The 24263-nt window shown below is 54.0% G+C and overlaps 5 protein-coding genes across 7 annotated transcripts; 3 read left to right on the top strand and 2 right to left on the bottom strand.

The window, feature by feature from the left end:
- Nucleotides 1-6566: 6566 nt before the first annotated feature.
- Nucleotides 6567-8385, top strand: IUM83_13353 (26S proteasome non-ATPase regulatory subunit 3; the record flags this gene model as incomplete). Its single annotated transcript, XM_067938022.1, has 4 exons — nt 6567-6663; nt 6748-7706; nt 7797-7891; nt 7974-8385. 4 exons carry the CDS (start codon nt 6567-6569, stop codon nt 8383-8385), a joined length of 1563 nt encoding a protein of 520 aa, XP_067788280.1.
- Nucleotides 8386-8691: 306 nt separating this feature from the next.
- On the bottom strand, nt 8692-9081 carry IUM83_13354 (NADH dehydrogenase 1 alpha subcomplex subunit 13; the record flags this gene model as incomplete). Its single annotated transcript, XM_067938023.1, has 1 exon — nt 8692-9081. The coding sequence occupies one exon, from the start codon at nt 9079-9081 to the stop codon at nt 8692-8694; it is 390 nt and encodes a 129-aa protein (XP_067788240.1).
- Nucleotides 9082-9428: 347 nt separating this feature from the next.
- IUM83_13355 lies at nt 9429-11589 on the top strand (the record flags this gene model as incomplete). 3 transcript variants are annotated; one of them, XM_067938025.1, is made up of 3 exons in its annotated part: nt 9429-11240; nt 11322-11435; nt 11515-11589. In XM_067938025.1, 3 exons carry the CDS (start codon nt 9429-9431, stop codon nt 11587-11589), a joined length of 2001 nt encoding a protein of 666 aa, XP_067788243.1. The 3 variants fall into 3 exon arrangements, with proteins under 3 accessions (XP_067788243.1, XP_067788241.1, XP_067788242.1); XM_067938026.1 differs by having other exon boundaries at nt 11076-11240; XM_067938024.1 differs by lacking the exons at nt 11322-11435; nt 11515-11589 and having other exon boundaries at nt 9429-10878; nt 10995-11017.
- A 480-nt stretch (nt 11590-12069) lies between these two features.
- On the bottom strand, nt 12070-14364 carry IUM83_13356 (Cyclin-like protein; the record flags this gene model as incomplete). The annotated part of the gene is made up of 1 exon (XM_067938027.1): nt 12070-14364. The coding sequence occupies one exon, from the start codon at nt 14362-14364 to the stop codon at nt 12070-12072; it is 2295 nt and encodes a 764-aa protein (XP_067788238.1).
- Nucleotides 14365-16191: 1827 nt separating this feature from the next.
- Nucleotides 16192-17199, top strand: IUM83_13357 (Calmodulin protein 1; the record flags this gene model as incomplete). Its single annotated transcript, XM_067938028.1, has 3 exons — nt 16192-16686; nt 16754-16934; nt 17024-17199. The coding sequence occupies 3 exons, from the start codon at nt 16192-16194 to the stop codon at nt 17197-17199; spliced, it is 852 nt and encodes a 283-aa protein (XP_067788239.1).
- Between the last annotated feature and the right edge of the window lie 7064 nt (nt 17200-24263).

The raw sequence follows: 24263 nt of genomic DNA on the forward strand, positions 1-24263 counted from the left end.
AGCTACACTTGAAACACGATCTGTGACAGTATAGGTAGAGAAGACCGGGTCACATGCGCGTTGCAATCTATTTTCACACATACCTACTCATAAGTGTTTCACCATATTCATTTCCAAGTCCCAGAGCAGGTTTTACTTGGACAGTATGCGAACAACTACAATTTTTAAATGCATCGAACAGAATTGTCAACCAAGTCAACCAATCAGCCATCTATTGGCATTTGACCTGATGAGCTCGACGCACAGACAATTTGAAGCTACCTCGTTACAAACAAGATGCTTTTGCCTTCTCTGCCTTGTCCAACACTATCGAACAGAGCGAGGGGTCTTCGCCCGCGCCCACGACAACAGAGTTAGTTAGCCCCCGCGTAGTTTCCACAGCATCCGCGTCTGGATGCACAGTGAGGATATGCAGTACGCAAACCGTTGACTCCACATGAGAGCGGATAGCAGCCGCAACCTTGGCCTTTAGCATCCACTTAGCAGTTTGTCTGATGTCTACGTTAGGATATGCTATCGAAGCAGTCGGGGAAGGTACGCACACCCGACATCATCAGCCAGTGTGATCATGCTTCGCAAAAGAGCGCATATACCACTTGTCTTTAGCTGAACATGGTGATTCACGTGTGAATTATACTTGCGTTGAAAACCTCACATGGATGGTTTGTGATGGGATAACGCCAATGAATCTAGAAAACCGGTCATCTCCAGTCGTGAGTATCTATCCACTGTTCCGAATAATATATCACAAGCATGATTTTGCCTTCCATTCCGAAATGACTCATTTCCTAACCGTACACTACTCAATGTAGCTAGTAGTGAAATGCATATCCATAATTCCCGTAAACACGGTCACCCCAGGTATCTGGGTGCCTTGCCCGTTTATGGACATTGTAAAGCACATGAAAGAAGCACATCAAGCACTTGCTATTGCGGAATACACCAATGCTCTAAAGAGCATTGAACTGAGCATCCTCCTCATCCCCCAAAACCACATCAACGCAAAGGGGAGTTTGAAATACTCGCTGGTATACCTGAGTGATACACCCAAACGCTAACTCGTACTCTCGATGGGTCCTCTCGCTGACAACAAGAACAGCCCCAAGGTGGTACAGTCTGGAGCAGGTAACAGGATGTCCCATGTGACTACGTTTAAACGTTGCATCAGGATGGAACATATCGAAAATGTTCGTCAACTCGAATCTGGTGCTCTATTGTAGGCCACATCGAGAACGAAAGTCCTTTCATCACTGCCCTTCTCAATCCATCTTCGTCATCAACATGTCCAAAGAGAAAGCCTTGTCTCCTTCGATACCGTCACAGTTGAGAGATGCTATCGCCAGCTTTTTAACATCTTCTCTACCATTTCGAGAAAGGTTCTTCTTTCGCAGGCGCTTCACAAAGTCTGTCACTTGCCATATCTAACGGAGGGGCGGGAATATCAAAAGCGCGACGAAGTTGACCCCAAAACCTTCGCGACCTCACGCCATACGAATCCATTTTTCTTATGAGCTCCTTCACCGCTTTTGTTATTGGCACCCTGTGAACACCTCAGCACGCTTACTTACCGCGTAAATGCTCCTTAATGTTGATGTATACCCGCCACGCAGGCCTGGTGGGAATAACTGTGAACAGAGTTAGGGTTACCGCGCTGCTGCGCCGGGTCCCCGCGTCTCGCCAATACATTCCTTCTCCATCGGTTGGACTCTTCGGGAGACACCAGAGGAGCTTATATAGCCCCACCTACAGGTATGCAGGATGAAAAGTTCAACACAGATCATGACTCCTATTACTCCACTGAACTCAACACTACTCACTGTTTCGGCAGTCCTCCAGTTTCGCACAAGATGACGGACAAGATTCACTTCAGCAATCACTCGGTAATTCGACCGTCTGTATCGCAGATTAGACAGTCTATTTTTCGCTTTATATATGCACCAGAACAACAAAATGCGCGGTGCTTTAAAATTTTTCGCCGGAACCACGGTAAGCTAGTAGCGTCCACGCTACGTGTGGCGTCGCTTGCTTGAAGAGCTCTAAGCGTCCAAAACGGAAAATGTGTTCGATGCTGGTTGGTCAACGCAGTACTACCTAGGTTTTGATGCGCCAGTCGTGGCAGGGAGCGACAACTTATGCCGTAGAAATCGGCCGTGTGGCTCAGAATTACGAGGCAAATCCATAGATGATATCGCTATAAACAGCTAGCGCTATCGCCATGGTCAAACACAACACTTCTGCGTGGCTTGGCCGTACGGTTGGGGTCAACACTATGGCGGTTTGTAGCAAATAGACCGAGACAATTATCGTTAGTGACGATTTGCTTCATCACTTTAGCCTCGTGTCACTATATGTACACGTACTGCATGGTACTGTGTACGTGGTGGACGCGAGCAACTGGCCGGTTGTGTTCAGTTTTACCCACGACCGCAAATATGTTTGCTGACGCCCCATCCCGAATTGGTGTCACTCCAAAAGGTGTCTTGCGGATCTGTGACCACGTTTGGATCCATCAATCTCCCAATCACTTCACATCTCCGAATTCCCGAATTCAGCTGCACCACACTTCCTGAGCGCAAGTCAGCGCTCGCAACATCCCCTTCTATCCTTACGCCCCGACGGGATGGGTCGGACACATGTCCTACCAAACCACTTCGGCCTTCTGATACATCCGGCCAGCGACACCCCGTCCCCTCCGCGATTACGCAAGCAGCGCAACAGCAAATGGAAACTAGCTTTGTCTGCGCAATATTTTGCCTCTAGCCCAACCCGGAGCGGTGGGTGTATATCCGCCATTTTCTCGGTCACTTTGTTCCACCCACTCTCGAACCTGTTGTGAAAGGGTATATTATGAAACGGTGCGGCGGATTACGATCAGATCTCGCCCAAACTCAGTGACATAATCGACGCGTCGCCGACGAAGCTCCCTCGGTGACACGGGTGGATGTCACGCCGCCTTGAAGCGTTGCGATCGGAGGAGGCGATCTCGGCCCGGACGTCGATCGCGTTTTGTAGTGCCGGTGTGCAGTCACCCAAACTTCGTCTTCTTGGTTCGAGGCGCCGCTGGAAAGATTGACCCTGGAATGCAAGCGACCGTGTCTGAATTAGTTCGTCACTTGTGGTTGTCGTTCGAGGAGACTGTACATCGATATAGAGGTCAATCCACCGGTGGCCTTAGGCTCAATAAACCCTTACTGGCGCAGCATCTTGACTAGCCGCTCCATGACTACGGCAGCAATCGTCAGCAGCAGCGGGAGTTGCTGCTGCTGACGATTGCACGTGGTATTAGAAATAATTTGCGCCACCAGTCACCCAACGCTCAACGAACCTCGGAGAATCACAGAGCTACGTAGTCGCTGTCGAACGTGCTCCGCCGCATCATTCGCGAAGACCAAGATGCGGGGACCTGTCTCGTCGTAGACGGTGATATTGCGCTGGAGTGAGCCTTGCTACTGTCTGTTTGGACGTGTGTCAAAGGCAGATCCTGCCCACGAAGTGCGCATTATAAATGACCCATTGTTTCCTGCTGGAGACTCTGCCACTGATCCGATAGTTCAGCCTGACCTCCAGGCCTCCCTCCACTGGTGGACGACAACATCAGCGTGATTGCGCGCCGGATTAAGGAGCTGTTACAACCCTCACCATTTACACCAGTCAAGTTAATGCGGGGCGATGAGAAGTAGGCATTCAAACATATACATGAATACTCGCCGGTGCGCACGAAATTCGCTGGGATTCTACCCGAGGAGGCTGCAGTCTCGATTAATGCCGAGATTCCGCTTGGTTGAACAGGGGACCTGGTCCACCACAGCCTGCTATTTCCTTCTTGGCCGCCGCAAAAGCTTTCACGTCTCAGTCCAAATGACTCCGACACGTCCCCTTACTTCTGCTTCAAATGGGTCAATGACCACGTGCTCATCGACGAAGGTGTCTCGCACTGACTGGGATGTGTGAATGTGCTCTATAGCTGGAAATTCTGGCTGTGCTCGGACCTCGATTGATCAGCCAGAAAAAGTTTACGCGGTGGTCGATAGCCCTGAAGTGGGATACCGAACACCTCACGGTTTCGATTTCCGACAGCAAAGCCACCAAAGCGCTCCACCACATCCTGGCAATGCGCCAAAACCCCTTCGTTACTCGTTCCGAGCAGCCGGATCTCCTGGGCTCCCTGCGGTTCGTCTGCTCGTACATTCGCCCCTCGAAGCCCTTCTCTCACCGTCCTGCAGCACTGCACCGCAAAACCCCAAAGGTAGGCGAGATCCGTCTCAGTGAAGAGACTGTACTATTATATGTCGAAACCGGCTTCGTAGCATGCCGCTTCGGTTTTTCTCCGAGCCATTAACAATGGATATCAACGTTCGTGTGGACATTATTTTCGGTGCTAGTGACTTCGGTATCTGTGGGCTGCATGCCACCCGCAACATTTTTTTCTCTGAGTTCAATTTGATGGCGACGAGCGGCAAATGATTGAACAAGGTGTGCTATCTATCAATGTCCTGGAACGGCTTGGCACCGTGTGGGCTATTTTGTGCTGGCACCGCGATTTGCGTCCTCCTGTAGACAGTTTGATCCACGTCAAGTTTTAACCGCTCTGTGGTTTCCTGATGCAACAACTTAAGCAACAGCGATAGCTTGACGCTAAAGTAAAACCGTATACTTGGAGTGGTTGAAGATCGGTGGGGCCTTCGGGTGTTCGCACATCATGTCCTAGGCCAAGTCAACACTATGACGGATGCGGGCGCTCGAGTTAGAAATGTCCATTTTGTTAACTGGTAGCGCAAACTAACTCGTGGGTGGTGACAGGCTTTCGTTCCAGCCGATATTCGGAACGTCTATGGTCTCCCTTTAGCAGCAGTCCCTAGTCAGATTATCGCGGCACCTGTATGCATATACCTAGCGTCACTGAATCATGTTCTGTCGTGTGGCGCTTTTGCGAACATCACAAGCAACAGCACGTCAACGCGAATGTGATCCGCAGCGAGCACAAACGTTTGGGCATGAGTTTTTCGTCAACTGGGAGTCATGCCAGGCCCCGTAAGGCCACTTTTATGGTGCCAAGACCTTCGTGGCGAGTACATTCGTTCGCGCCATGACCAGCAGATGTTGCCGCAGGATGATATGTAATAGCTAGGTTGGTGCGTGCTATGGTGTTTGGGGGAGGGGGGGGTCTGATTCAGCCAGCAGTAATTGTTCTGAGCGAAACCCTGCTATGGAAGGTGGTGATCCTGATATTTGCCCTCAGCCTATTGAGCTTGAGGAGTTAGTAAATTATCACCCGTTTGGCCAGATCTGTCGACCTTCTGTGCGAGCTGGCATCACCCGCGTTAAGTGGACAGATGCTTGTTGGTCTAACTATTAGATCTCGCAAGTCTTGGTCACTCTCTTGACCACCATGCTTGTCATGTTGCGCAGTCTTCTACATCTACCACTCTGCTTGTGTATTGTCCTTGCTATCTCTGCTTGTTCGCTGCACGAATTTCTGGCTATTTGTGATCCCTGTATACTTCTTTAGTAACGTGGAATTATCGTTGCGTAGCTGTTGCGTCGGCCCACTTGAGTTTCGATCGACTCGACATATTTACAACCAACTAGTACGCCATTGGTCTCCTTTCCGCGGCGCGAACGATAGGCGTTTTGCTTGGCCACAACCAGTGTCATCTCTTGTACGCTAATACGCTCGCGGAGGCTCTCTGTAACTTCCACCGAACTGTCTGTGTCAAACTTCAGCCGTGACAGACTGACGTTTATCTCCTTTCCCGTCAAGAAATGTCTGGCATCAAACGAGTAATTGTCGGCTCCTACGACCCGGTACGGACCTACCCAGCGGACCAACACGTTGCCACAGTAGCACTTCGCCTGAGGACGAGGCCACCCACTTCACCAGCAAAGTTGTCGCAGAGTGCGTAGTCGATTGAAGCCATGACTTCATGTTGACATACAACCCATGGATAAATGGAATCCTATAATGTGCAAATCGGGATACCATCCATATCCTTCGTGAACTACGAAGTGGGCACACATATTGTGTGTATATTTCATCCGCACTAATCGCAACGCGGTGACGGCCACGGTGCTGGCACTCCTCGTGATCGCGTAGGCTGGATCACACGATCATGTTCACGTCGCCTGCGGTGATGAAGTCGTCTCCTGGCGAAGCGGCGCTCTCGGAGAACCCTCTCTTAAGGATTGTTGGGTTGCTGCGGCTAGCAATACCCAGTAATTTGGTGGAGGTTTAGCTAGTAACGAGAACCGTGAGTGGTTTTGTGACCACGAGTCGAACTTGAATATCACGCTATCACTGAGAAGTTGTCATCAATGCCTACAATGTAAGTACACCATGATGCTACAAGAACTCCTGTCCAGGAAAAATGTGTACATAAAAACATCATGCACTAAATTGACTATCGAAATATACTGTAATGCATTTTATGCACTAATTTGATATGGTGATGAATCCTATCTTATGTCATGTCATGATCTGCTATAGGCTCGCGTATCGAGATCCGAGAAACAGCAAACACGGAGCTGAAGCCTGAAGAGATCCCCGCTGCTCCCCCCCTGTCCCCGTCATGAGCGCGCAGTCCACGTTCTCGCAGACGCCCGCCTACAAGGTCCGTCTGGCCGGCCCGAAGGAGGTGGCGGCCGAGGAGGCGCTCGTCTACGAAGGTAAGCGTCACCGCCAGTGCGGCTGATGCAACGCGATCTTTGCTCCCCTCGCCACGTCGGGACTGAGTTGCTCTTTGTATGCAGAGCTGAAGCGGACTATCACTCTGCTCGAGACCGTGGTGAAGACCAACGCCAAGGAGAAGATCCCGCGCATCCTGCGCACCACCAGCAAGCTGCGCAAGACGCTGTCGGTGGCGCAGCTGCAGCTGGCCGTGGAGCAGCTGCTGCCCGCGCAGAACGCCTCCAAGCCTGCGCTGCTGGCGCTGCTAGCCAAGATCGACGCCAAGGCACAGGTGGCTGCTGCTGAGGCCCGTGCCGCGGCCACGAAGGACCAGGATGTGGAGATGACGGACGCCTCGCCGGAGGTGGAGACTCCTGCTGCTTCTGGTGCCCCCGCGGCCGTGGTGCTGCCCGTGGTGGACCTCATTGAAGTGGAGATCTACCTGTTCCTGTACGTGCTGGCCGCGCTGATGAAATACAAGCTGGCGCAGGAGGCGCTGGACACGGTGGACAAGGTGGTGGCGCGCTGCCAGCAGTTCAACCGCCGCACGCTGGACCTGTTCCAGGCCAAGGTGTTCACGTACTACTCCACCATCCACGAGCAGTTCGGTCACGACCTCCCGGCCATCCGCAACACGCTGTTGGGCGCCCACCGCACGTCGTGCCTGCGTTACGACGAGGCCGGCCAGGCCACGCTGATTAACCTACTGCTGCGTAACTACCTGAAGGACAACCTGTACGAACAGGCATACAAGTTTGTGAGCAAGACGACGTTCCCCGAGACAGTGTCGAACAACCAGTTTGTCCGCTACCTGTACTACGTTGGCAAGATCCAGGCGGTGCAGCTGGAGTACACCGAGTCGTACACGAAGCTGATGCAGTCGATCCGCAAGGCCCCGGCCAACACGGCGTTTGGCTTCCGGCGTACAGTGTACAAGCTCGCTATCATTGTGCAGCTGCTCATGGGTGAGGTACCTGAGCGCAACGTCTTCAACCAGGATGAGCTCCGCAAGGCACTAGCGCCGTACCTGCAGCTCACCAACGTACGTTTATTGATTGGTTCGACCACATTAACGTGCGTTCTGGTGGTAATTGACGACTAACGCTGTTGTGTTCCTATCGGGCGTACTCAGGCTGTCCGAGTTGGTAATCTGGAGGACTTCAACGTGGTTTTGTCGCAGCACGGTGCGGTCTTCAAGGCGGACAACACGTACACGCTGATCCTTCGGTAAGTGAGATGGCATTCATATTTGTTCTAGCCTAGCCACTATTTTTCGTTTGACCGATCCATCGTTGTGCACTTTGTGTAGCTTGCGTCACAACGTCATCAAGACGGGTCTACGCAAGATCAGCACCTCGTACTCGCGGATCCTGTTCACGGACATTTGCGAGAAGCTCGCGCTGGAGAACGCCCAGAACGCCGAGTTCGTGTGCGCCAAGGCGATTCGGGACGGCGTTATCGATGCAGTGATCGACCACGAGAACGGCTGGCTGCAGCTCAAGGAGACGGTGAACGTGTACACCACGAATGACCCGCAGACCGCCTTTCAACGGCGTATTACCTTTTGCCTGGACGTGCACAACGAAGCTGTCAAGGCCATGCGCTACCCGCCGGATGCCTACAAAAAGGATCTGGAGAGCGCTGAGGAACGTCTCGAGCGTGAGAAGCAGGAGGAGGAGCTGGCCAAGGAAATCGAAGACGAGATGGACGAGGGTCTGTAAGCGGACGAACACCGTGTGTAGCCTCTTGTTGCAGCAATCGTTACGGTTGAGATACAAGGTGGTGCCTTTGTCCCTAGCTAGAATGTGAGAGGGTGTAGCACAACAGCAGCGCTGCCGCTTACACCACCGATAAGCGATCGAAAGCAAGACACGTCTTACCGCACATAAGCACACCGACACACTGGCAGCACCCGCCGCGATCGATATTCATGGCATTACTTTTCAGATGACAATTTCGAGCCTCGAGCGCGAGTGTGTATTTGCTTGTTACAGTGCTGCCACCCGAGAGCTCCAGGGCTGCTGCGCTCACTTCTTCTGGGCCCAGAGCGGCGCCTGGTAGCGGTCCGAGTGGAACGGCGACTGGCCGGCCACCCAGCCGGGCACGTTCTTCATGACCTGGCGCTCCTTCTCCAAGATGTGCTTCTCCTGCTCCAGGAACTCGACGTCGGCCTCCGCCTGCAGGAACGGCAGCAGCGCGATGCGGTTCTCGCGCTCCTCGCGCGCCACCTCGCGGTGGTGCTTGTTGTGCTGGCCCACGAGGTAGTAGCCCACGGACGTGACGAGGAACGTGCCGAGGAAGAGCGACCATCCCGGTGGTCCGCGCGTGGCCGGGCCGTTCTTGACGAACTTGACGGGCTTGAAGCCGCCCGGCGGCGGCATCTCCTGGTTGGGCGCGTGGAAGTTGGGCGTGGCCATGGCTGCGGAGCGGGCGGGCGGGCGGTCAGGCGCGGGTCGGCGGTGGCGGGGCTGGCAGCTTCGCTTCTCGGCCTCAAGTTGTGCGGCGCAGGGGAGCGCGAGCAGTACTTGGTGTGGCAGACACAGATATTGCGTGGCAGGAGCATCATAACTTGCTATTTGTATGTGGAATGAACCTCCGCCACATGTCGTACAGCGTTCGTCACCGACGTCAGCCGCGCGAGTTGATTGGTGTGGTCTGGCGGAATAGGTTGTTCACCACCAACTCGGCCTACGAGCAGAAGCGCAGACAGCAGCAGCGTCTCTCGCGTCTCTCGCGTCTCGGACCGACCGCTCGCCCGGCAGCCATGGCCAGCAGCATCTGCCCCACGTGCTCCTGCACGGAGATCGACGTGGTGGACGTGAGCGGCGAGGCCGTGTGCGTGAGCTGCGGCACCATCCTCGAGGAGAACAACATCGTGTCGTCCGTCGAGTTCCAGGAGTCGGGCGGCGGCGCGCACTCGGTGGTGGGGCAGTTCGTGTCGGCCACGGCCTCCAAGTCCTACGGCAACATCGGCACCAGCGGCCGCAACTACGGGCTCGAGTCGCGCGCCAACACGCTGGCCAACGGCAAGAAGAAGATCCGCCAGATCGCCGGCATGCTGCGCCTGGGCGACCACTACGTGGACTCGGCCTTCCGCCTCTTCGCGCTGGCGCTGCAGCGCAACTTCACGCACGGCCGCAAGACGCAGACGGTCATCGCCGCCTGCCTCTACATCGTGTGCCGGCGAGAGCGCTCGCCGCACCTGCTCATCGACTTCTCGGACAAGCTGCAGATCAACGTGTACGTGCTGGGCGGCGTCTTCCTCAAGTTCTGCAAGCTGCTGCAGATCCACCTGCCGCTCATCGACCCGTCGCTCTACATCCACCGCTTCGCCTCGCAGCTCAACTTCGCCGGCAAGACGCACAGCATCGCCACCACGGCGCTGCGCCTCGTGGCCACCATGAAGCGCGACTGGATCGAGACTGGCCGCCGACCGTCCGGTATTTGCGGCGCGGCGCTGCTCATTGCAGCGCGCTCGCAGTCGGTCATGTGCAGTCTGCACGACGTCATGGACGTTGTCAACATTGGCGAGCGCACGCTGAAGCAGCGACTGTACGAGTTCTCTCTCACCCCCACGGCGCAACTGACCTATGACCAGGTTGGCAAGCTCGAGATGTCACGTGTCGAGTGCGACCCGCCTAGTTTCCAGCGTCACCGCGAGAAGGAGGTCATGGAAATGCTACTGATTGAGTCGGAAAAACTGCCTCTGGAGCAGAAAGCGCGCAAACGGTTAACAAGAGGAAGACAAGATTCAGCTGACGATAGCGACGAGGACGAGGACGGCGCCTTGGGGAAAAGCATGTTAAACAAGAAAGCGCAGCGCATGAAGGACGAGGAGATGTCTCGCTTCTTGAGCGGCGATGCGTATTACAAGAAGAAACAGGCAGAAGCGCTGCTCGGCAACGATGGAGCGATTGTAGGAACGAAAGGCGTCGTCGCTGATAAAGGTGGCGATGGCGAAGATGAAGACGAAGAGATTGACTACGGGTTTGACAATGCTAACGACCAGATTGTTAACCGTGCGAGTCGCTTGGCGGCGCAAGAAGTTTTGCTTCGTGTGCGTAAGAAATCCGCCCGCTACATTATGCGCAAGCGCGAAGAAGCGAATTTCTACAAGACGATCGAGCGAGACCTTACCATGGCTCTCGAGGAGGATAACTCGACCTCAAAATCTCGCCGATCCGCTGAGAAAGAGCAGGACGAGGATGTTAACGGTGAAACAGAACACAGCACTAGCCCCACTACATCAGCAGACGACGAGGAAGGTTCCACCATGACAAGAAGACGAAGGTCACGTGACTTAGCCGATAGCAGTAATGGACATGAGAAGAGAAGGAGAACAAGGTCAAGTGACGAAATACAGGAAGAAGAGGAAGAAGATGCTGAAGACCCAGAGGACGAGGACAAAGTGATGGAGAAATCAGGTGACGACGAAAAAGGAGATGCTGAGGAAGCTGTGGATACGTTTTCGGATTTGGATGATGATGAAATCAACTCATTATTGTTGACACGAGAGGAGGCGGAAAAAAAGAAGCTGCTGTGGGAGAAGATGAACAAGGACTTCATCCAGGAGCAGGTGCGTCTATTCCAGCCGTTACAGTCTGTTGACGCGAACTCATGTTAGTATTGTCTGTGATCATTTTGTTTGGCATTTAAGGAACAAAAACGGCTACTTGGCTTGTCAGCACCTGATGCCCCGAAAAAGAAGAGAAGAAAGAAAACCCCTGATGTGAACGCGCCACCCCCGGACACGGCGCAGCACGCGATCTATGTGAGCAACCACCTCATCGACTACCTTCACGTATCTGATTTACACATCTGACCTTCCATTTCGTTTTCACGCCGAGCAGAAATTAAAGAGCCGAAGAATCAACTACGAAGTTATCGACGAACTCTTTGGCGAAGCGGCAAGCAACGGTTTCTAGATAGTCAACAGAAAACGACTTAGAGCATACTCGCCCGAGGTTGGCGTGGGAGGACGTATCTTGCCATCTGATCCCGCCCGGCTTTTTGTGGTTACCTTTTGCAACACGAGGAGTCTCGTTGGCTTTTCAGGAATCGTCACTGGAGTTGTATGGTCATGGGCACGCTGTGGGGTGGGCACAGAATATGAAGAATTGACACCAGGCGACCTGGACCAGAAATGCAACACGATTTCCCGCTCATTACGACTGTCCCCTGTTGGTTTATGTTTTGCACTATCTCGGTACTGCAGTGGTAAGTACCTGTAGGGGCTTATCAATTCCCAGCATGATCGCCGAAGTACGTTTGTCATGGGGTTTATTACTTGAAAAAATACTAATAGTTCTAGCCCTGCAAAGGGTGGGGTGCCGAAGCACATATGTACAATACCTACATCAACTGGGAGCAACCAAAACTAGGGGAGTCCGTTGAATGGCACGCAGTCAGTACAGCAACGCCTCCAGGTCTTCTAGTGGCAAATGAGCGACCTCTCCAAACTCTTTGGCGCTGTACTTCGTCGCGACGGCGGTCATATCGGTCGGCTCAATCAAAATTGACCACAGATCTTGTGCACAGGGAAGAACCGCCTCCACTGCATAACCCGTGAGTTCTTCGAGGCGGTAGTTCCACACGAGGGCAGGTGTTTGGTTCTCGATGTAGCAATACGCTGCCAGCAAGCACGCACAAGCAATAATCGAAGGCTCGTAGTTGGCACCAAAGGCGAAGTCAAGTAGCGAACACTCAGCGAAGTAGCTGGCAAGTTGGCCGATGAGCTCGTCCTCTTCTTCGAAGTGCTCCAAGTAGTAACCCAGGAAATTGCTAATACTTGGCACCGCCAAGTTGAACTTGAAAGCATTGAGCAGGTCGCGCTCGCAGTCCACCAAGTCTGCCTTGGAATACGAGCGCTCGCAAATGTATAGCAGATCGTCCATATCGCACGGGTAGATCTCTTCAAACTTAGACGCGATCAGCAAAGCCGCTACTCCCACCAGTTGGAAACGCTGAGATTTCACGGACACTTGTGCTAGATAGCGGTCGATGTAGTTCACGGTTAGGTACAACGTTTGTGCCTCAAGCTCGAAACGCTGGTGCACCTCCACAAGCCAGTCCACCAGAACAGCACGCATCTTGGGCTGCACGCTCTGCTGCTTGGCAAAAATGTCTTCGGTAACATGATACCGATGCTCTCGGGCACGAAGGCTCTCGTAAATAGAGCACGCGTACTCGTCCACCGTTCCTGGAGAATAAACGCCAGCTGCAGCAGTGCTTGGATCCTCTGACGATGGAGGCAACGGCGGCAAACTTGTCTGCTGGCCAAACATATCCTCGTCCACGGGATGCTCTTCGAACTCCTGAACAATCACTTCCTCCACCACTTCCACTTCCACCACCTCTGTCGACTCCTTCATATCCACTTCTACTTCTGTCACCTCCTCCACGACCTCGATAATCTCCATCTCTTCCTCGGACTCGGTTTCGGCCGGACTCCCTTCGGACTGCAGATCTTTGGTATCAAGTGGCTCGTCAGTCTCCAGCACCTCTTCATCGGAGACGACAATGTGGTTCATTGGTGGCTGCTTTGTCTCAAGTTCCTCTGGCACAGTAGGCGCCGTCAAATGCTCGATGTCGCACAGGTCCTTCGTGTGAGTAGCGGACTCCTTGCTTTCACCTTCCACCTGCTGCTCGTTTTCGTCGTCATCCCAGTTTGGGTCAACTTTGGCTTCTAGAACTTCAACTGCAGGAGCGGAACTCGGCGGTGCGCAAAGCCCGTCGAACTCGTGCTCGGCGATAAACAGGTCCTGCTGCTCGCTCTCGTCAAAGGTGCTGTAGCCGTCGAACGCTTCGCTGTCGCGCAGATCCACGCCGTCGTCTTCGGGCTCCGTCTCCACGAGCTCGGACGAGCTGGAGAGCGACTTCGGTCGAGGTTTCTTGGCGGACCCAGAGGACGTAGCAGGAGACACATGAGCGGCGTGCTCCCCCTTCTTCTGCTGCTCCTCTGCTGCCTCGGGCAAGTTGAAGAACACCTTTTCGGACGTTTGCGTTAGAGCCGCGGCCTTCTTGATGCCCACAACTGTCCACTTGGCAGGCAGCTTGGCGTCGCTCGCGCGTCGACCGATAGCCAGCAGCTCGTGCAGCTCGTCGTCCTCCTCGTCCACGGTGCTGTAGCCGCCCAGCGAGTCGTAGAACTCGCGCTGCTTCTGCTCCAGCTGCGCCTCGATCTCGAGTGCCAGCTGCATGGGGATCTGCGCGCCCACGGCCTTGGCGACCGCCGTCGTAGTCGCTTCTGCCACCGCGGCGTTCTCGCGCGGGGCGACATGTTCTGGACTTGCGTCCCGCGCGGCGCCCCGGCCTTCCCCGCGTGGCTCACTTTTGAAAAAGGCCGCGCTATCATTTGCGCCGGCGACATCTGAGAGCGCCTCGGCGGTGCGCGCCCAGGCCAGGCCGCCGGCCTCCAGCGCGGCGGGCTCGGCCGAGCTGGCGCTGCTAGAGGTCGTTTCTGGCCGCTGCTCGTCGTCCGTCGGGTCCCCGACCACCGTGGGGGACAGCAGCGTGTGGCGCTGCTTGCGCTGCTGGCGGCGGGCCTCGCGCGCAGCTCTGCGCGCCGCCTTGCGCTGCTGCTTGGCCTGCTTCTTCTCCTGGCGGAGCTGCACGCGGCGCTCGTGGCCCTCGGCGTCGAACACGCCGCGCAGCGCGTGCCACTGCGACTGGACCAGCGCCGAGATCTCGGTGAACACCATCGGTGCGTTGCCCCCGCTCGCGGAATCGGGAAATGGATCGGGCCTCGGCAGGGGGGAAGTTCCGTTACAGGGCGCTCCCCTTTTTCTTAGTCCGCTCGACGGCGAGTCTAGCTGCAGTGCAAGTCAGTGCTGGCGTCGACGCTGCAGTTTCCTGGCAAATGCCGCAGTGCGCGGGCCTTGATGCGGTTCCCTCGCAGTGGATCATCTTCCCAGCGGACGCCTCTTTTTTTTGAAGTCCACAGTGGCACGGATCGACAGACTCGAGCTTTGTATGGGGCGAACCCACTTACGGGAGACATGTGCCACATGGCTCCGACGAGCGCACGCCCCGCCCCGCCAGGGATCTGTTAGCCATGTGGGCAGCGCACCCCGAAGTGCCGGCGAGCAACGCGCCGACGCCAGCGCTACTAGCGCCTCGCCGCAGGAACCTCGTACTGCCCCGAGGCGAGCGAATCTACTGCCTGGTGTCCGCTTTCCGAGCGCGCATCTCTGTGACTCGGCTGTTGTTCCATTTTCAAAAAGTGTCCTTTCGCCCAGCGGGGATGGGTCGAGCAACGTTGCCGGCTCGTTCCTGAGAACGGCGTAAACTCGATAATCGAGTAAAAACGAGAAAAAACGACTGGCAAGCCGAAAAAAACTAAAAAAGAGAAGCAACCACGACTTCTACGTTGAGCCGTCCTCAGTAACTATTCTGCGATAATATGCAGCTTTGTTCCACATGTAATTGGATGGCGCGGAGGGATAGCGACTCCGTGTCTTGATGAATGGCTTGGCCTTCGTATTTGGACTCAGGTCGTGATAATGTAGTTTTATCGACAAACCCAATACTTGCTGTATCAGTATGCAAGTCTCACGCATCTGTGTACCTCCAGAGGTCGAGCTAGAACGACTTTACATCTCTCGAATTTACTTGTGCTTTCGCTCTCGAACGCATTTCAGTACTAATGCAGATCCGACCAACATCAAAATCAACAACACACAGAAGGCAGCATTGTCGTGCTACTATTATCAGTCATATCTCACAATGTCGCTGGAACCATTCGAGAAAAGCCTCTCGGGGCAGTTTAACGCACTCCTTGAGTATAAAATTTGTCATGGTACCAGTATACGCTTCGTAGAATTTGTGGCTTTGTCCTCGTAAGCCCTGAAAGCTTCACCGGTATTGTGTATTTCCACAATCCGTTTAGAGCCCTGTCCATGCACCGAAACCCCATCTGGCGCAACTTCGAGGAACGAGCGACGCAAAATCGCGCACAAAAGTCATTTTTCAAGGGGCACTTCCAGACCCATACAAAATGCCATACAAAAGCGTAGAGTGAGTTGAAGTATGCCTGGCCTCAGGCGAGTTTCCTGTCGCCGTTGCTGCTAAGGCGGCATCGTAGATAGCTGCATCCATGCGGCTAATGCAGCTTACATGTAGGAAGCGCGTCGGTGCTGTAGCGGCGAGGCGAGTCGCCTCTGGCCATCCCGACAGGCGGCACCTCATTCCTCTGGTACTCGAATCATAAATCCACTGTCAGCACAGTGCCGTCGCGGCGCCACCGGCGGAGTAATGCCTGCGACAACATCGCCGGCCAGACGCCCCGCTCGAAAGCAGTCGAAAGCAGGCGCGCCTCGACCTTGGTCCGCAGTTAGAGTAGACAGACGGTGGCGTGCCGCCGGCAAGCGGCGCTGTAGCGCCACCGAGAGTAGCCCCGCCACGTGTGCAGTGTGTGGTGTCTCGGATACAGATCATGTCGCTCGATCCGGATCGGCAATCGGCGTCGCCGTCGACTAAGATCGGTTTCTTTGGGGCCGTCCCGCGTGGCGCGGCCAAACGGCGCGAAAATGGACAAGAAGAGCCTGGAGCCGGCGGCGGAGGTGCTGCCGCCCGACAGCGCGGCCAAGCTACTGCGCGTGTTCTGCTTCCTGCGGCAGCACGAGCGCAAGGCCCGCATCGCGAGGAAGACGGCCGAGCTGAACGCGTGGCGAGGCCCGCCGTCGCCGCCTAGCGCGTGTACTGCGGAGGACGAGCTGCAGCAAGCTTCGCAGACCGAGGAGCTGGACAAGAAGGAGCTGGTGGTGGAGCTGAACCTGCTCGCCGCCGGCGAGGAACCAGACGGTCCGGCGTCCACCGCGAACAGGAGCAAGAGCGGGGGCACTGGTGGCCGCAATGCGGCGGCGGCCATCGCAAATGCGAGCGCGTCGACTGTGCAGGAGCTGCGACGTGAGATCAAGGAGCTGCAGAAAGGGGTCGTCACGAACAGCAACGACACGACCGGTGTCATCACGGCCGCGGACTTGGCCTCGTGCATGAAGAGCCTCAACCGGGTGCCGTCCAAGGTAAGAGTTTCCTCGTTGCTGCTGTATCTTGCAGTGGCGGCGGCCTGACCCTGCCGCGCGCTGTCAGGGCGAGGTCCAGTGGATGATTTGGGAGGTCGACAACGACTTGGACGGCTGCGTGAGCTGGGAGGAGTTCAAGGGTTGCTACGTCCGCACGCTGCTGGACTCGCACGGGCTTGAGCTCAACCAGCTCTACTACCTGATCCAGTTCCTGCTTTGTGATACTGATGGCAGTCAAACCGTCTCAGGTGAGTGAGGGCCCCGCTGCTCTTTTCTGCGGCGCGTTGCTGACCTGCGGACACTTCAACTTGACCCGTTGTTTCGTGTCTCTTTGAAGCGGACGAAATCACGGCTGAACTACAGCGCATCGGCGGCACGGAGCATCTGACTGTGAAGCTGTGGTCTGTGCTCGACGGAGAGAGCGAGGAGCAGCAGTTCTTGCGCAAACTTACGCTATCCGAGTTCCTCGAAGCCACACTCGCCGACCTACCCACGAGCTTTAGTTTGCACTGACCAATATGAAAGGAATTTTATCAAAAGTATCACCATCGCGTTTTTGAGGTTTTTCAGTGACGAGCACAGGGCGAAAACGCGGCGTCTTGGCTTCCTCTAGCACTATTCACCACATCTAAACTTGAAGTACATGTAGAAGAGAAGTTACGGCCGATTGCCCGAGGCAACAAGACCCGACGACCAAAAACTATTTGTTGTAGTTTCAGAAAGCTAAAATCCGGGGTTATTGTGTCAGTTTATATGACTAGGTACCTCTAGATATATTTAGGTATAAAGTGTATTAGTTAATAAAGGGGCTCCGACAACCAGTCGTGCTGGTTGCCGGCGTTTGGTCGGGGAGAGAGCACTTCTCAATCTCCCCGCCATCCCCCATCAGCTCCTCCTCCTCCTCCTCCTCCTCAAGTTTGATTCACTGGTAGCACTTGTTGGTCAAGACTCGACGACCATGGCCCCCACGACACGCAACGGGCCCCAAGACACAAGTCCCGTGGAGGGAGGAGACCAGTCTGTGCTGGAAGCCCAGCTCGCGGAGCTGCGTGCTGAACTCGCCACCCTACGAGACAACCGTCAAGTCCAGCCGGCGAGAACAGCCGAGACCAAGCCTCGTGTGCCAAGCAGCCTGCCCAAGTTCAAGGGCAACGCGGCGAAGACGTGCGCCAGTGGCTCTTCCAAGTGGAGACGCTGTGCCGCATTCACGGCCACGACGCGTCTGACAGCAACACGACGCTCCCATCGATCGCAGGCACTGCGATGGAAGACCCCACATCCGGGTGGTTCCTGTTCTGGGCGTCAAGGACGCCGGCGGAGGAGCAGACGTGGGCACGGTTCACGGTTGACGCTCTCGCGCACTTTGAAGCCTCCAACTACCAAGCGGTGCTGCGCCAGAAGCTTCGTCAGCTACGCCAAGTCGACGATATCGAGAACTACAACGGCAAGTACTCGGCGCTGATCTTCCGCGTCGAAAGCATGAGCGAGGTGGACCAAGTCAGCTACTACTGCGACAGACTCAAGCGTGCGACTCAAACTTACGTTAAGCTGCAGAACGCGACAACGCTAAGTGAGGCGATGGACCAAGCCGTCAAGTACGAGATGTCCCACTTCGGTGGTGAACGCAACGTCAGCCGTGAGAAGTCCGAGCGTGAACAACGTTTCCGTGGAAAACCAAGCGTGAAGCCTACGCAATACAAGAAATCATTCAGCAAGCGTTCGTTCAAGCCTGGTTACTACGCATCCGCTGAGCAAAACAAGGAAGCACCTGTGTGCTACCACTGCAAGAAGCCCGGTCACTTCAAGCGCGATTGCAAGAAGCTGAAGAGCGAACAGCGAAACGATCAGCCACGTCAGTAGAAGAGGGACCTGCCCTGGCGAGGACTAGCGAAGAAGATTTAACCGTAAACGAAGCTACGTTCAATCTGCTTTGCGAAGACCCTATCGTGTACAACCGTGCACCATTATTTTCTGTGGATGGAGACCTGGTACAAAGTGATAAGAAGTTCAAGGCCAAGTATCTTCTGGACTGTGGTGCTACAACCGTATATGTGTCTCGTGGATTTATCAAGGAGCATGGTTTGAAAACTCAAGTGTATACTGATCGCACAATCAGAGTGAAGCTTCGTGACAAAATGATTGGTGAATCCATCTTGGAATTGGTCAAGATCGACGTTCAACTCAAAGGTGTTCCCAACTATCAGTGTGTTCAGTCGTCTTTGACATTCCCAATGAATTCGATTGTGTTCTCGGGATGCCGTTCTTTGTGGATGTCCAACCAAACGTCGACTGGAAACGTCGATGCTTCAAGGATGACGATTCCGGTGGAACCTCAGCAACGGAAACTTCGACTCCCTGCGGGAAGTGCAGTCAGGCGAATGGCTCTGGGCTTCACGATGCTGCGAACAGCGAAAGCTCTTTTGCGAGAAGCCGTGATTCCTGTCGAGCCGCCGTGCCAAAACCGCAGTTGGAGTGCGAGGCGGAAACAGCTGAAAGACCAGCTGGAACCGTGGCGAATCTCTCTCGGAGAGATAAGAAGAATGCCCAAGTGGAGGCAATGTTTACTCTTGGAGTAGTTGACTCGGAAGGAGCGAGACGAAGTACATCACAAGGAAGAAGCAGAAGAAGTTTCTACGGCTACCATCGAAGGACCAGCCAGAACATGATTTCATGATCGTACTGACGAACAACACGATCAAGGAGATAGAACGTGATATCAAGCAAAATGATGAGCCTGGCAACGTTGGATCGGAGAAAGCCAAGCGTTTTCTACATACAGACTGGGATTCGTTCAAGGACAATCCAGCGTTCCCTGTTCTCAAGGAGTACAAGGATACAGTGTTCAAGCCAGAGTTACCTGATGGATTACCCATGGAGCGTGATATCGAACATCAAATCGATGTGAAGGATCCAGGCGTGGCTATGTATCGACAACAGTGGAGGTTATCGCCAGAGCAGAAGACCGAGATTGACAAATGGGTACGCGAGATGATTTCCAAGGGATTAATTCGACCAAGTATCAGTCCACAAGCAGCCCCAACGTTTTGTGTTCGGAAACCTGTTGGTTGGCGCATTGTCCATGATTACCGGTACCTCAACACGAATACCGTTCGTCAAAGTGTGCCGATGACCCGGAAGGAAGATGTGTTCGACACTATGGCAGGTGCCTACTATTTTTCGTGTATGGATTTAATGTCTGCATATTATCAAGTACGAATGAAGACAGACCATATCAAGTATACGGCGTTTCAAGCACCAAGTGGATTGTACGAGTATCTGGTATTGCCAATGGGAGTCAGCAACGCACCGGCAACAATGCATCGACTGACTTCATCTCTCTTCAAGGGCTTACCGCATACAAGATCATTTTACGACGATGTCTATATCTTCACCAAGTCAAAGAATATCAACGAACATCCTCAAGCCATCCGTGTCGTGTTCGAGATCCTGAAGGTGAACAAGCTGTATGTGAAGTTGTCTACGTGTGTATTTTGTACTAAAGAGATTCCATGCCTCGGTGATTTTATCGGACGCAACGGTGTTCGCATCGACCCAGACAAGGTGCAAACGATTCGGGATTGGCCAGTTCCCAGAACCCAAGATCAACTTCACAGTTTTCTCGGTTTGACTGGATACGTACAACGCTGTTGTGAGCAATAAGCGGAGCTGACTGCACCACTGTTCACTCTGCTGAAGAAGAAAAACCAACGGAACTCGAAGATCACGTTGAACGCAGAACAGCTGAAGAACTTCAAGGAACTGAAGAAACGGCGAGCAAACACAACTGTTCTGCACTTACCCGATTTTACAAAGCAGATGCACCTTCGAACCGACGCGAGCCAGTTTGCTGTCGGCGGTGTGTTATTTCAGGTGGTTGATGGTGTTGAGCGACCGATCGCGTTTACAAGTCGCAAGATGAAGTCAGCAGAGCTGAAGTACCATACTCAGCAACAGGAGCTATTCGCTATTGTCAACGCGTTAGCTGCCTTTCGGATTTACTGTTTGGATCGGCCAGTGATGATCGAAACGGATCACAAGTCTCTCGAGGGTATTTTCCAGCAGAAGATGGCGAATCGACGTCTCGCTCGTTGGTACGACATACTTGCAGAATACCAACCAGTTTTCGCGTATCTTCCTGGTGCCAAGAATGGTATTGCTGATGCACTCAGTCGACGACCAAACCTCAAGCCAGAGACAAAGGCATTTCACGATCTACTCGTCCCAAGCTTCAACGAGACTAGCTACCAGCTTCGCGTGATTGCGATCCGACCCACCAGTGATTTGATAAAGTCAATCATTAAAGGTGACAAGAAGGGCAAAGTGATGAAAGAGATTCGACGTGTGATTGAGAAGCGTAATGAATCTACAACTCGACAAGTATCTGGAAAGCAGTACAAGGCTTTCTTTGTGGAGAACAATCTCGTGTGGTATCAAGGATCAACTGACGTGAAACCCAGGATCGTAGTTCCCAACATCCTGACCCTGAAGCACAAGATCATTGCTGAAGTCCACATTCCAACTACGGTGGTCACCCTGGTACCGATCGCACGTACTTGAAGTTGCAAGCAGACTGGTATTGGCCACGTATGGTTCGGACGATCAACAAGTACATCGCGGATTGCGAAGACTGTCGGCGAAACAAGCCGCGACTTTCGAAAACCCCAGGTTTGATGGAGCCTTTGCAGATTCCAGACGAACGATGGCGTTCGATTTCGATGGATTTTATTACGGATCTTCCAGATACCAAGCGTGGTAGCAATTCGATTTGGGTGGTAGTTGACCGATTGACCAAGCGTTCTCATTTTATTCCAACTGTGAAGACTGTGTCAGCTCAAAAAGTAGCGACTCTTTTCATCGATAACATTTGGAGACTTCACGGAATCCCACAAGATATTGTATCGGACCGCGACACTAAGTTTATCTCTGGATTTTGGAGTCAAGTTTTCGAGGACGTCGGTACCAAGCACAAGATGACGGTAGCTTACCGTGCTCAAGATGACGGACAAACAGAGCGCACCAACCACACGCTCGAAGAGTATCTACGCTGTTTCGTGTCACCTCGACAAGACAACTGGGACGTCCATCTGGCGAACGCGGAGTTCGCCATCAATTCGGCTGTCAACTCCAGCATCAAGATGTCACCATTTGAAGCAGATCTTGGCTACGTACCAGCCAACCCACTGTCAGCTCTCGCAGCGTCAAAGCGACGACGATTGCAAGGCGGAAGGCAGCAAGGTGTCAAGTTCACAGAGCATCAAGCTGCTGTGTTGCGACAGTGCCAAGAAGCTCTCGAAGATGCTCAAGCTTACATGGCAGACGTGTACGACAAGGGGCACAAAGAACAAAAGTTCAAGGTCGGCGACCGTGTGTATCTTAGCACGAAGAACCTCGACACAGCACATACGGGATTTCCAAACTCTCGCAAGCTCGGTCCCAAGTGGATTGGACCGTACTCAGTTGTGCACACGGTCCACAAGCATGCGTACGAGATCAACCTGCCTCCGGGCCTCAAGCTTCACCCCGTGTTCAACACCGGCTCGCTCAAGCCGTATGAACAGCCCAGCCGACTTTCAAGACCTCAAGATGTCATTTTACATGATGGAAGTGTTGGCCAGTTCGTGGAAGCTGTGCTCACGAAGCGCAAGCGCCAAGGATCGTGGCAGTACCTCATTCGGTGGGTGGGTGAGGAGAAGCCTACCTGGGAACCGATAGGGAATCTACACCAAGTTTCCGGTCTAGTTCAAGAGTTTGAAGCAAAGCAACCACGGCGATCATGCAAACACCGAAAAGTTACCAAGCCAGCAGACAACATACGGCGCAGCACGCGCAAGCACAACGGAAGCAGTAACCGGTCATAAGTGCAACTTTGGCTATGTTGTGTGGTACACATGATTTCGAGAGCTACCTACGGCGAAAAGTATCTAAGCCAAAGCATACTTAAGTCAAGTCAAGAAATCATGTATATTTTGGTAAATTTACGACACTGTAAAAAAAAAACCTCTAAACCACCACTCGTCGAACGAAGATCAAGCCCGCAAGCCACGAGGACCCATACTCCCGCAGCGCTTCACGAACGACATCGGCATCAGTGGCGAACCACCCGCTTGGAGTCACCTCGAGGACGAAACAGTGCGCCCGGCGTCGCGGATGTGGGTGGTACCCAGCACAGACGTACACACCGTGCGCCAGGCCCATCGCGAGCAGGTAAGCCGTGGTGTTTTGACCGGAAAAGCTGTCGGTATGCAGGTTATGCGCAAGGGTATACTGGTGTACCTCCGGGTTACCCAGCGCCCGAGCACGGCGATTGAGCCCCTTGGTAAAACGGAGCAGTGTGGACCACACAACTGCCGTCGAGCCGTGGTGTGGCTGGAGCACATCAGCCACATATTGGTCGACGAGAGCCGGGGACGACCAGTCGCGAAGCCCAACGAGATTTGCAGCGATTAACAGCGCCACGAACCCACAGTGGCCGGCTGGATCGGCTTCGATGGACATAGGGATGTCGCGGTCAGTGCAATACCGGTCGAAGGAAATACACTCTCCGGAGTCCTTCCTGGAGTCCACGATCTCGAGATCTTGGCTGAAGTCGTCGTCCTCAGCAAGCATGGCTGCGCGGGGCTCCCAGGTACGGCTTGCGTAACCCGTGTAACCCGCCCATACCACTCGATATTCGTAGGCACCAGGGGCGCCTCGACGGTTGACGATGGACCACACCGTATAACGGCGACCGGCCCTCGGAGACGCCAGCGCATGCATCGGTCGAAGCCAGACAACAGGAGGGACAGCGGACGATGCACGGACACCAAGTCGACGGCCAAGCGGACGCGCTGAACGGACCATGACAAACCGAAGAGCGGAATCTATGCGCAATGGCCGCGGAGCGAGACGCTGGACGCGAGCGGAACGAAGGAAGCAAGATTGGTTGTGCGCTACGGAGGCAGCCGAACCATTGCAAGGACGCGAGAAGAGCTCAAGGGCAAGCAAGACCAGACGGCAGGACGAGGACAAGAGCGAAAGGACGAGCAGCTTCCAGGTATGAAGGCTATTCCTTCTTGAGTGGGGTGAGTGTATCAGTTTATATGACTAGGTACCTCTAGCTATATTTAGGTGTAAAGTGTATTAGTTAATAAAGGGCCTCCGACAACCAGTCGTGCTGGTCACCGGCGTTTGGTCGGAGAGAGAGCACTTCTCAATCTCCCCGCCAGCCCCCATCAGCTCCTCCTCCTTCTCCTCCTCCTCCTCAAGTTTGGTTCAGTTATCCGATAGATCAGTCAGCGACTTCTGAATCTGTTAGAACATTCCACAAATATTCCTAGAATATCCTAGATTACCTTTATGAAAATTTACCAATCAACAAGTTCCAGTTTCTCCACGTGAGCAACGACGCCTTTAAACTCCTCAAGAAGGGGACCGCCCTCGGGGACAGGAGGAGCATCTGTCGGATTCTTCCCCCTATTCTTATGCTCGCAGGTGTTAGGGCAAGACCTTAAGGATGCATCTAAAATATAAATTAGGCAGATGCAGCTTTGGTACTTGTGAGAGGAAGCGACATCATTTTCCGTTCCGCCACCTCTCAC

Source organism: Phytophthora cinnamomi (assembly GCF_018691715.1).
Source record: "Phytophthora cinnamomi strain GKB4 chromosome Unknown Contig54, whole genome shotgun sequence".
In the NCBI taxonomy this organism is placed as follows: domain Eukaryota; phylum Oomycota; class Peronosporomycetes; order Peronosporales; family Peronosporaceae; genus Phytophthora; species Phytophthora cinnamomi.